The sequence below is a fragment of the Olea europaea genome, chromosome 10 (genome assembly GCF_002742605.1).
Source record: "Olea europaea var. sylvestris chromosome 10, O_europaea_v1, whole genome shotgun sequence".
Lineage (NCBI taxonomy): Eukaryota > Viridiplantae > Streptophyta > Magnoliopsida > Lamiales > Oleaceae > Olea > Olea europaea.
This window is the reverse complement of record NC_036246.1, coordinates 12,550,382-12,563,364: the sequence shown is the minus strand read 5'-3', so window position 1 is coordinate 12,563,364 and position 12,983 is coordinate 12,550,382. Positions and strand designations below refer to the sequence as shown.

At 32.2% G+C, this 12,983-nt stretch overlaps 1 protein-coding gene across 1 annotated transcript; it reads right to left on the bottom strand.

Annotated features, from left to right (window-relative positions):
- Window positions 1-5,080: 5,080 nt before the first annotated feature.
- Window positions 5,081-8,275, bottom strand: LOC111401272 (thaumatin-like protein 1). Its single transcript, XM_023028952.1, has 3 exons — window positions 7,947-8,275; window positions 7,112-7,796; window positions 5,081-5,811 (listed from the first exon to the last, which is right to left on the bottom strand). The coding sequence occupies exons 1-3, from the start codon at window positions 8,002-8,004 to the stop codon at window positions 5,583-5,585; spliced, it is 972 nt and encodes a 323-aa protein (XP_022884720.1). The 5' UTR covers window positions 8,005-8,275; the 3' UTR covers window positions 5,081-5,582.
- Between the last annotated feature and the right edge of the window lie 4,708 nt (window positions 8,276-12,983).

The following is a 12,983-nucleotide window of genomic DNA, read 5'->3' as shown; positions in this document are numbered from 1 at the left end:
TTATTTACCAATAATGAGGCAATCCAAAAACAAATATTAAATACTATCAATGAAAATTCCATCGGGAATATAATAATAATTAATTTTTATGTTGGTAATATTATAATATAATAAATACATCAAGTTACCAACTAAAATATTTGTCGGTAATTTACAGAAAAATAAAAATAAAAAAACAAAGAATAAACCCATAACTTCTCTGCCGATAGTTATTGATCAATCATTAAAAATTTGAAAAAAAAAATGAAGGAAAAGCCGGCTATCGGAATGGAACAGATGACCATCGCATTCATCAATTGTCGGTAAACACTAACGGTATTTTGAATTACTATTGACATTTCTATTCGAGTTATCTACATATTTATTTCCATAAGAATGTTCAACGGTTAGTGATATAATTTGTGTTGATGATTATTAGTAATCTTTAATGTGGCGCATCAAAAATAACAAATTGAATTACTATTGACATTTGCGTTCGAGTTTTCTACATATTTATTTCCATAAGAATGTTCAACGGTTAGTGATGTAATTTGTGTCGATGATTATTTACTCCATTCAAACTTTTGTTTAATTATTAATCTGGAAAGTCTCATTCAAAGATTTTATTTAAAGTCTCCCAAATTACTTGAATAGTCTTAGAGCGAGATGCGCATATCCAAACGGAACATTTGATAGAAAATGTCTATTTCAAGCCATATTTTATTTTTGAAAAGTGCATAAATTCTTCAGTCCAATTATTCTTGGATACACTAACAGCACATATCATACTTTTAATGGCAGCCATTCAACAATTAAAAATAAATAAATAAACACCACTTGCCAACAGGATTATGTAGTACTCCCGTAGGGGGGAAAAGGGTTATGTATGCTTTCTAGATGTTCATTCACTTATGATGCAATCCAACCCTCGTTATCAAACTCTCCATCACGTGCAGTGTCTTTTCCACTATTGTTGATTGACTTATGATACAATTCAACCCTTACAACGCTTTCGGTGACTTACAACCAAAAGCACCAATCCATTTACAATGTTGAGCTTTTTGGAACCTCAATACGATCCAAAAAAAAAAAAAGGAAAAATCAAATATTACAATTGAAATATTCTCTCTTAATAAATGATATGAACTCAATTAAGTATCAAGAGAGAAGTAAGCTCATCACGTCAATAAATAGCAAAGAGTGTAGCCCAAGTGTTGGTTGAAAAAAATTGATTGAGATAGAAAATATTTGCAAGCTTTGATTACTCAAAAAGTCTTTTAAGAATCAAATAATTTGACTTTTTAAAGATTGAGAAATAGGGCAGCAAAGATCAATAAATGTCTCACATAATTGCTTAAGAAAAATATATATATGAATGCAAGGTGATGAGGTATTTATAGTTGTAGAATTGTCAGAAAATCCGTCATACCAGACAAGTCATATTGGACGTCTGCTATCGTGTCGGACAGTTCACTAGCCGTTGTACTTCAGAATGGCTAAAAAATTTACCGTTAGTTCTACCGGACATCTGCCAACTCTACTGGATGTTCGCTACGGCAGTTTTGTATAAAAAAAGATTTTCTTCAATGATTTTGACAAAGGTAATACTTTGAAGAACGTTTGTACTTGATTTTTCAAGGTAAGTGACATTTTATAGTGTAAGATTGATTTCGTTATCCTAAAAAATATCTTGTGTAAATATTTTGGTGAAATAATTTCTCTTGGGTATAAAATCAACACTTGAGTCTTTTAAGATTCATTGCCAAATATTGAAGCATATTGCATTTATATATGAAATTATAAAGTCTAAGATTATTATCTCCAATAAGGCCATTCGTCTTGACGTGCATGCTAGACTTATGCTTTCATTTCAATAGCAATTTTCACAACGTTGATTTTACTTTCATGTCGATCGTTGCTTTGTTTCGAAATTTGCCTTCTTCAAATTTGGTTTGCAATATTCCTTATCAACACTCGAATACAATTTGTTAGAAATAAACTCAATTTCTTTGTGATAATCAAAATGAGAAGTCAACCATAGGTCAACACTATATTCTTATCTTTATGGAGAGAATGTATCATATGTTACAATTGTAGCCAATTATTATTGATTAAGAGGCTAAAATGTTTCTATCATGTTGTTTTATAATAATTAGAATTATAGAATTTTGATTTGTAATCGACAATTGATGAATGCGATGGTCATCAATTTGATTCCGATAGTCGGCTTTTCCATCATTTTATTTTCAAATTAAATGATTGATGCCACTCGAACCCAAAGATAACTGGTTCTCCTCGAAATGCGTTGAGGCGCAAGTACTTGTAAATTCAAGGGTAGGAGAAGAGGGACACCCTTTGCCGCTCATGCTGCAACAGCAAATGTTGTTCATACAGTAGTAGATCAAGGTATACAATGAGCAGAAGTCATGATAAAAGGTCTGGGTCTCGGAAGAGACACAAGATTACTAACTATTTGTAGAAGTGGTATACTATAAACTTTTGCGGGGTTCTGTTTCTGGCGACAGCATGCTTCGTTCCATCATATTCATATATAGTGAAGTCTTACCACAATGACATTGACGTTAGTAATATTTAATGTGGCGCATCAATAATAACAAATTGAATTATTATTGACATTTCTGTTCGAGTTATCTACATATTTATTTCCATAAGAATGTTCAGCGGTTAGTGATATAATTTGTATCGATGATTATTAGTAATCTTTAATGTGGCACATCAAAAATAACAAATTGAATTACTATTGACATTTGTGTTCGAGTTATCTACATACTTATTTCCATAAGAATGTTCAACAGTTAGTGATGTAATTTGTGTCGATGATTATTTACTCCATTCAAACTTTTGTTTTATTATTAATCTGGAAAGTCTCATTCGAAGATTTTATTTTATGTCTCCCAAATTACTTGAATAGTCTTAGAGCGAGATGCACATATCCAAACGGAACGTTTGGTACGCCATATTTTATTTTTGAAAAGTGCATTAATTCTTCAGTCCAATTATTCTTGGATACACTAACAGCACATATCATACTTTTAATTGCAGCCATTCAACAATTAAAAATAATAATTAAAAAATAAACACCACTTGCCAACAGGATTATGTAGGGGGGAAAAGGGTTATGTTTGCTTTCTAGACGTTTAATCAACTGAACTACTGGATTGAACATTGATGAACTCATTAAAGAAACAAATTTCTGAAAGTTATCATTGCCAAACAAATTAATCCTTCTTAGCATTTATATTTTACTAAAAAAGATTATAATAGTTATCGAAATGTTAATGGATTGAACAATTTTGAAGACAATTAAAAAGTTATAATTTTGATTATTGCCGAGTAAAGTACAACTAGCAATCATATTTTGGCTCTGTTTGATCTCCAATTTTCGAAAAGTAGACTTAATAATAGAGTTTTTTCTTTTTTCTTTTTCTTTTTTTATTTTTTATAAATGTGATTAAAGAGTAGAAAAAGATTTTAAATTTATGTGCAAAATTATTTTATTAGAAGATTGTATGATTGAAAATGAATTTAAGAAAAATGAATTTTCCAATGACAAGGTTGAAACAATGGCTTACTAAAACAAGCAACCCAACACAATTCACCTTGGAATAAGTTTGACTAAAAATTGACCATACACTTTTGATTTTTGAAGGATCCACCTGTTAATATATAATACAAATAAAATAAATTATTATTCTATAAAATTTAGAACATGAAGTGATCCAATATTATAATGAAAGTAAATAAAAATTTTCGATTATAGTCTCATTTTCACATAATCATGAAACTCACACGATAGGCATTTAATAGAAAGTTGAATTTGCCATGTATTCTAGAGCCTATTTCTAGATACAAATTCGTCTTAGGGCACATCTCCAAGTGGTAAAAGGGGAGGGTGGAGAAATCCAACTTTGCTTGAGGCTGCTGCGTCAAGGGTTTGAATCCTGAAATATGGATTTGGCTCTTGGGTAAGTGCAAGTGTACAAGCAATCTTCCACCCTGTACCCTTGAAGGCATAACCTGCGATTTACCTCCCTCACGATGCTCCAGGGTAGGGGCGGTGGGGGCCCTTAAGGTTGGGTTCAACCTTTTTTATTTCTAGATACAAATTCAAGTAAATAGTTTGTTTGTATTTTTCTATTTTTTATTTTTTGGTTCTTGACTAATTTAAATTTTAAATGAATTAATTTAATATAAGAAAGTGCTAAATATGTGTACCTAAGACAAATCTATTAATTTCATTGTCACTGGCACTAAAATAGTATAGAAATTGGTCACAAAAGGATTGATATGCACTTCGGTGCTCTAATCTAATAGCATATTTCAATTATTAATCGAATTTGAATTGGCTTAAGACGTGAGACTACAATCAAATGTTCTTGCTAGTGGAATAATCAACTGTCAATAAAGAATTATGATTAATTGATACCCTTTAGCTCTTTTGGTACAGTTAAATACTGTCAATTTCAATGATATCCATCGAACCCCTAAATAGTAAATATCATGAACAAATGAAGAAGTTCCTTCACAACCATTCTTAAAATTCACTCTAAAAATCGTTGTTATAAATCTCAAACCCAACTTTCATGTTCGATCGAAAAAATTGAGAACTAAATCTTCTAGAAGATTTTTACAATTAAAATGTGCACTTCCGAAGTGATCTACTGAAAATGCACAACTTTCTTTCTAGGCGGGACATCGTGTACTTGATTGCTTCCATTGGTATCAAAGTTGGTACCACATCATGAATATGGCTACAACTAACCACCCATAATGTTGAAAATAATATCTAAAAGATGGTAGGCCCTTGAGGCAGATAATATGACTCTATCAAATTTGCAGCCAGGATCACACAACTACCAAATTTATGATTTCAGCGAAAGTAGATAAAGGAAGCATCACCAACCATTGATTCATTATGAAGCAAATTCTACTTTTTTTTTTTTTTTCTTTATAAAGAAATTTTTTCTTTTTTTTTTTTTTTTAATTCTTCTAATTCAATAAGAATATAAAAATTAAATCAGTTTCAAGATAACCCTTTTTTGATTCTCACAGATCTTGAAAGCTAAGCACAAAATTATAATAATAAAATCAACACCATGCATCTAATAATATAATAATGTTATCTAGCACCAATAGTACTAGAGACTAGAGCTCCAATTTAGATGGCCGACTTCGATAGATTCAACTAAAAGAATGACGTGACATTACATTTAAGTCAATATATCATTTAATGTCATGCAACTGCCACTTAAATTGGTGATGAATAACATTATTATTGACAATAACATTGATTGGATTCTAATAATCTAGAATGGAGAGAAAGCTACACTTCATTGACTAAAATGCGACTTTTATCGCGTTTTACAATACCATCTGGTCATAAATGAAATGATCTGGATCCAAGAGTGTTGCCTTTGCCCTTGTTGTCGACATTTGCACTTTGATAGTATGAACTTAATGAAATTTCCCTTACTCAACCGAACAACAAGAATTTCAGCTTTTATCTACATGCACTTGATAACTGTATTTCAGAATATGCTTGTCCTTGCTTGTAATTAAATTCAAGAAAAGGATGTTTGAATCTATAGTTGAAGAATATATAGCATCAAGAAGGTTGCTGCAGAAGCAACTGAAGTAAAGTGCAAGCCAGAATTCGAAATGGTTTTCGATGAACCACCTATGACAAAATTTGGTAGCCATGCGGGCAGGTTATCTTGTGAACCCGAACCATCTACTGTTCCTGTAGTCAATGGTGGCTCGTCTGTTGTCCCTGGGGTGGCTGGTGATGAAGAATCCCTTGAAGATTTCTGACTGCAAGAAAAAAGATCAATTCATTTTCCCAAAAGGAAGTAAAATTGAAAGTATAATGGCTAGATACAGAAGACATTCTATTGAGAGAACTTATTGCGAAGGTTCATTTTATTTGGAATCTGCTTCTATTTAAAACTATATGACGTCTGCAGCGAAGAACTTCTTGAAATTGATATATGGAGAATTTTACTGATATTATATTTTGAGTAGAAAAAGCAATTTCTTAACTGAATCATGAGAAGAATTTTCAATTCAAAGACTTGAGCAGTATAACAAGTTATAATCTGATGCATTTGACAAGTTACGCATAGATTTATACGTCTAAACATATTTGATCCTGCAATGCATGCAACAGTTCAAACAGGAACTCGATAGGACCACCTCGTCTAAAATAAAAGCCGGCTCCGGTCAAAAGTAGACCGGACTCATCTATCTCATCGAAGACTTGTGCGAAGAAATTCATATAAATAAATAGTAATGGGACTTGAACACGAAACCTTCGTCTACCCAAGTACCATGCTAGACTACCTCTTCTAAAAGGTAAAACGGATAAGGAGGAAATGTGAATTTGTAAAACAATATGAATTTGCACAAAAAGTAAACTAGATACTTGTTCTGAGAAGGAAAAAGGCACAAAAAGAGATCACCCAATGCAAAAGAAAGCAAGTCACTAAAAAGATTCTTCACAATTTCCCCTATTGATACTTTTGTTCTCTATTGATTAATCATAAAGACAAATATTCAAAAGGATGACAACTATGAAAGGCATCGTGTGGAAATTCTTGTTCTTGTAGCTGTCGCTAGAAATGTAAATTTCTATTTATGAACTATTTCTTAAGGAAGAAACTTTTTCACTTGTATTTGTATCTTCAACGTATGCATGTCAAATTCATTCTTCTTTCATCATACAAATGCCAAGAAATATATCTCACACACACACATAGAGAGAGAGAAATTATCTAATGAGCACTGGTACACATCTTATACAAAGCACCGGTGATGTGTTATACTAATTCATTGGTGGATAACAAATTTAATTCAAATTTTGGAATTCACAAAATCTTTATTTACCAATGAATTAATATAACACATTATTGGTGCTTAGCATGCGGTTTTGAAAATCTTTATCCACCAATGAATTAATATAACACATCATTGGTGCTTAGGATAAACTAGATGTGGGATGTTCGTCTCTAAATTTGCTTAGAAAAATGAATTAGAAAATTCTTAAAAGATTAAAAATAAGAACGGGAGTATCATACACTAATCATAAACAAATCAAATCAGAATCAAGCCTTACCTTGTTGTTGAAGGGCAAAATGTAATCGTATAATCTGCTCCACTACATGTAAATGTACTTGTAGCATCATCGTAAGCATAGCTATACGATTTCGGGCACGCGGTTTTAAAAATCTCGGAATAAACAGAAGGCCTACAGGCGGCGGGAGTACCATACGCGCCGCTGCAACAATATTCCGGATTCCCAAACGCTTCACACGCGCTCTTGCATGCTTTTCCATCTTCTGCCCGCAGCTCATTCGGGCACATGCGATTCAAGTCGGTCACGCAACCCGTTGAAGCACAGGAACCCGACCCGCCACTTGCATCGACAATCATTGGCAAATTGTAGCCATCCACAAGGCTAACATCGTAGAAGTCCTGAAGACCCGAACTGGAACCTGACCCGACTGTGAATTCAGCTAGGGTTGCTGGTGGGTTTGCTCCGGCACCATTGCACTCCACCTGGTTGGACCCACAATCGCCGGTGGCGCAACTTCCTTGCCCGGTTATTCCGTCGAAAAAACAGCCGGTTCTACCCCAAAACCTCCCCGACCAGCCCGGCGGAGCTTGAAATGACCGCGTGCCGCCCTGCGGAAGTTCAAATCCAGTGCTATCCAATCTGGAGCAGCCCGCATTGGCTAGTATTCCAGGCCATACTACGTAATCACACCGATTTATCAAGGTAAATGTTGCCCCTAAACTACCTGGAAAATAGAAATTCAAGACGCCATTAATGATAAATGAGAATATAAACACAAAATCAAATGATTAAACACCTTAGTATTTTAATCTTAATACGGTTTAGATTCTACAAATGCAACAAGAAAAATGGAAAATTCAAGATTTGAATATACCTGTTGTCATCACTACAAAAATGAAGATACGAATATGGAGAGAAAATTTTGAGGACATTTGAAAATAAAGTTTTGAATTCAGAAGTTCAAGTACACGATCACTACAAAAATCAACTTCAGTTAGAATCTTTCAGTGCTGTTGCAATGGAGAGAGGGTTAAATGGTTTTTTGGAATGATAACCGGCTAATAGACAAGAACAGTGGGATCTAAGTTGGGTTCTACTACCCATAAAACTATCAAAATTAAGCAGAATTATTTGATTAGAACCCTTAATATACATACGTTCATGTAGAGAAAGATTCGGATTTTCTTCACATTTTCATTCCTTATTTACATTAGCCAATGTTTGGTATAAATTAAAATTCAGATTTTGATCTAAGTCAAAGTCAATATTTTTTAAACCACCTATAACATAGAATTCACAATTTTTTAACCATATATTTCATTAGCGTTTATCAAAATTTACTAAAAAATTAATTTTAATCCACATCGTGATTGTTTGGTATAACTGAAAAGCCAATTTTGATAAAAAGAGATTGTGTATCCTGCAAAATAAGTTATTAAAAAAAAATAGTAGTAATTGTGGATAGAAGATAACATGTAATTAAAATTAATAATTAATTTTGACCCTAACTATTTAACAATTTTTAAACTTTACTGTACAAAAAAATAAAAATAAAAATAATTCCCTTTTTTTTTTTTTTTTTGTTGGCTTTAGATGTACGTCTATAAAATAACTCTGTGAAATATATAATTTATTCTGATTTGAGTGAATATTAATTATTGATTTGAAAGAAACACAATTCTATTGCTGCACGTAAGGAAAATACTAACATAGAATTTGATTGGACTAAGGGTCCATGCGTCAACAATCAAAAGCAGAATTGCAAGTTTTTCAAAATATAAATTGAATAGACCTATAAATCGAATATCTAGGAGACGATTTGTATTTTTTAAAGGATAATTGCATTGGAGGTATCAAACCTTTTAAATTGTGTAAATTATACCCCCCCCAAATCTTTAAATCGTAGTAAAGAAGATCCCAGACCTTTCAGAATTGTGCGATAGAAGGACCTCTGGGCGGTTTCGATCCAAAAATCTTTTAATTGACTCAAAGTCAACATTTTTCTACAATGTAACCAAATTTCAAGGATGAAATGGACTTTTAATTTCTAATTAATTAACAAATAAAATTTATATTGGAGGTCCTAAATATTTTTAAAATGTGCAACAAAGGTTCCAAACGTGTACTAAATGCACACTGAAAGGACCTCTAAACGTTTCTATCCAAAAATCAGTTAATTGACCAGAGATATTCATATTCCTCAATTGACCTATCCACCCAACCCCCAATGCCTAAATTCATGTTAAAAATCCAAATAGTTAGCGAACTTTGCACAATATTTATTATTGATCATTAAATATTAAAAAAAAAATCGAATGATTAGGGAACTTATCAAATTGTTATCTCATTGACCATTAAAAGTTTAAAGATTGGGAACTTGTCGAACTTCAAAATTCGAAGCATATTTAAAAGATTTGGAACAACCACTGCACAATTTTTAGAGTTGGGGACCTCTGACGAAAATGTCCCTTTTTTAATAAATTATAGGTTAAAGAAAAAATTTCTCCTTTTTAAAATTGGTCGATTACGATCCAATACTAACTTTTGGTTAAGTAATAGATTTTAGGACTAAAAATCGTCCAACGATCCTTCCGCCGCACAATTTTGAGAGGTTTGGGGCATCCACTACTACGCTGTAAATGTTTGGGTGTAACTTGTTCAGTTTTTAAAAGTATGGAATCTCCACTACAATTATCCCTTTTAAAATTTGAAGAACGGTTCAACTTGATTTCAATAGTTTTTAACCATTAAAATCTAAACGAACCATGCCCAACCAGTTTGATTCAATCTAAAATCGAAACGTTGAGGAATCCATATTGATTCAAATCAACGATTTCAAAACCACGATTTCAATTAGATTTGAAAGGTTAACGAATCTTTTGTTGACCCTAATCAATCTCTTCCCACTTTAGAAAAATTTAAATGAGCTTGTTACCTCAGATTTACAAAATCGGTTTCAACGAAATAATTTAATTATTAGTAACTCCAAGGTACCTTAAAATTCCACATTTTAATGCCAAAGTCATTTAAGAAATTATAGTGGTAATTCTTGCTTTGGACAAAACTTTAAGGAAATTAATTTTGTATTAACGGTGCAGTAATGTGCGGTGCACGTTAGCTTTTAGACGTCCAAAGCACCGTCCATATTGAAAAATATATTTTCCCCTTGTCTGTATCACTGTATTTTTGTGTGTATTTCTTAATGCAGATAGGCTTTGTTATTATGGACACCATGTGAAAAAAAGGGTAATCAATAACTTACGCAGTTCTTTATTAGCTTTAACCATTTGAGTAATCGGTCGACAATGACGATGAGTACGTCGACTATCTATAACTTTTACATGTCTTTAAAAGTAGATTTCATTAGTCGTCTCTTGTCTATAACAACTTGAGAGAACCATGGACATGATATTGAACATGTCGGATTTGAAATTTGATCAAATTGTACGAGTTATAATCTTATTAGACAATCGGAGTTACTTCTTTGACGAAAACTTAACATTTCATGATGAACTCTTGTGACCAAACTTAAGCCATAATGGATTAAAACTAGTTTAAAGTAGTGTATATAAGAAAATCTCCACAAAATGGGATAATATACATTTGAAGATGCTCCCTCTTTACCTATGCGTCAAAAACATGACACGTAAAATGTACATATCACAATTTTTATGTATCGGGTTCTATCAGAGATAGAAAGAAATAAATTCGTCCTTTTACTTGTGCTAATTTTATTTGGGTTTAGAGATCGCTTATACGTAATGACAAACTTTATTTTTTATTTTCAGAATAAAATTTATTTATATTGATTTGAATGAAAAACTATCAAATAATATAGGAATTCAAGTTAATTATGCTGGGAGAGCATCAGAGCCGTTGATTGTGCCAAAAAATTCCACCAAAGTAGCATGATTGAAAAAAGAAAATAAATTAGTCTAGAATCAAGGCTTTAACCTTCTTACACATTTAATGTCTCCCTTTTCTTGATTACTTTTTAATGGAATTGGATTCCAAATCATCTCACAAAGAATATTTAATATATGGTCTTAATTCATTGAGATTGGTTGATATTTAATGAAAAATTTAGTCATGTTATTCAAAAATATGAAAAATTTCGGAACTCATAACTTGTTTATATGTGATATGTTGGAGTGGACATGACACGAACAAACAATTGATAAAGTTTACAAAACAATACAAACTCCGAAAATGTGGGAGAAACAGAGAGGAAAGGAAAATAATATATTAATTTATATTTCTTGAATTAGTTATTGTACTGATATAAACTTTGATATGAGAACTCTTGAGCGTAGTTGGAGGTTTGAGTTTAGAGAAATTATGCGATTTATTGATTTTTTATATAGTGAAAAAAAATTCCGTTTTTACAAATCATGACGTATTTTATCGATTCTAAAATTTGATTTCTGTATTAATCTTCGTATTATATTTATTGTTACGATTATTTATTCCTTCGTATTTCTCAAATGAGGATATTCTTGGAAATAAATATGGAAACTTTCCTAGATTGTTAACATAAATTTTACTACATAACTATTTTATTGTTCAATTATATTTAGTCCATTGTATGCGACATGCCCCAACTTGTTAGTCAAAAAGGCTAAATGTGGAGAATTTTCAAAAGTTAAACCGCAAATAAAGTCCAATGAATGATTGACTAGCAAACCACTCATATAATTTATAATAAGAAGTGTAATCAATAATATTTGAAGATGTATTGGGTACAAGTTACTACTAGGCCAACACCTTTGCCTACCTATCTAATATTCTATTTTGGGTGTTGCTACTCGACTACTTGATTCAAGGATCCTCAACATTAAATTTTTCAAATTTCAATTATGTTTTTTTTATGGGAATATTATGTATTTAGTGTATGTTGAATACTTTTGTCAAATGCTCAAGCATCTTGTCTAACATAAAATTATTTACGTGAAGCAACATCCTTCCTTGATGGCTGAGAATATTGAGTGTTAGGGTAATTGATAAAGAATATATATAATATTCAAGTGATTTTACTAGTTTGACTACTCACAAATTATGTAGGATCATGTTCACACAAATTTCTTTCTATGATTTAATTTACGTTGGATCATGTTCACACAAATCTCTTTCTATGATTTAATCAACTCTAAAAAATAATAATATCAATTTTGTAGTGTAAAATGTTGGAAAAAATGGTTTAATGGGTCAACTTTGAGCCCAAATTTCAGTGGGACCCACCTTTTAAATAATACGGGACCTAGCATATTCACGTTCTACTCCGCGAGATGATTAACGTGATATATTTATTTATCGAAAACCATTTAAAATTGAATGAAATATTAAGCGTTAAAGTAACCCACATAAACTAAGGATTATGGAAGAATTTGATTTGCCAAACACTTATCCCACATAGGAAAGTTAGGAAACTTTGGTGTGGTTTATAAGGTGGAAGTTTGGAATTGGGTTTGGGCCCCAAGGGGTACCAATAGTCTTTGGAAGGGGGAAGACCTATATCCCATTGGGTTCGGTCATAAACCCACACGCGCGCCGCCGCCGCCGTCCGTCCGACCGGCCGACTCGGGCACGGGCACGACCTATATTAACTTTTTGGACAAAATTTATTTAAAATTTTGGGCCAAATTGTAAATAATCAAATTCTTGGGTACAAAATTTATTTAAATTTTGGCTTATTCCGGGTGTTTTATTTTCTTGTAACAGTCGACTGTTTCGACTGTTTACCGACCAAACAGTCGACTGTTTACAGACCAAACAGTCGACTGTTAGCCGACTGTTAACCGACTTAACAGACACGACTTTTAAGAACAGTATGTCTGTTCGAATTTTTGAGGTTTGTCTGAAAGGTGATGACTGTTCGAATGGCCACGAACAAGTCTATAAATAGCCAGCCTTT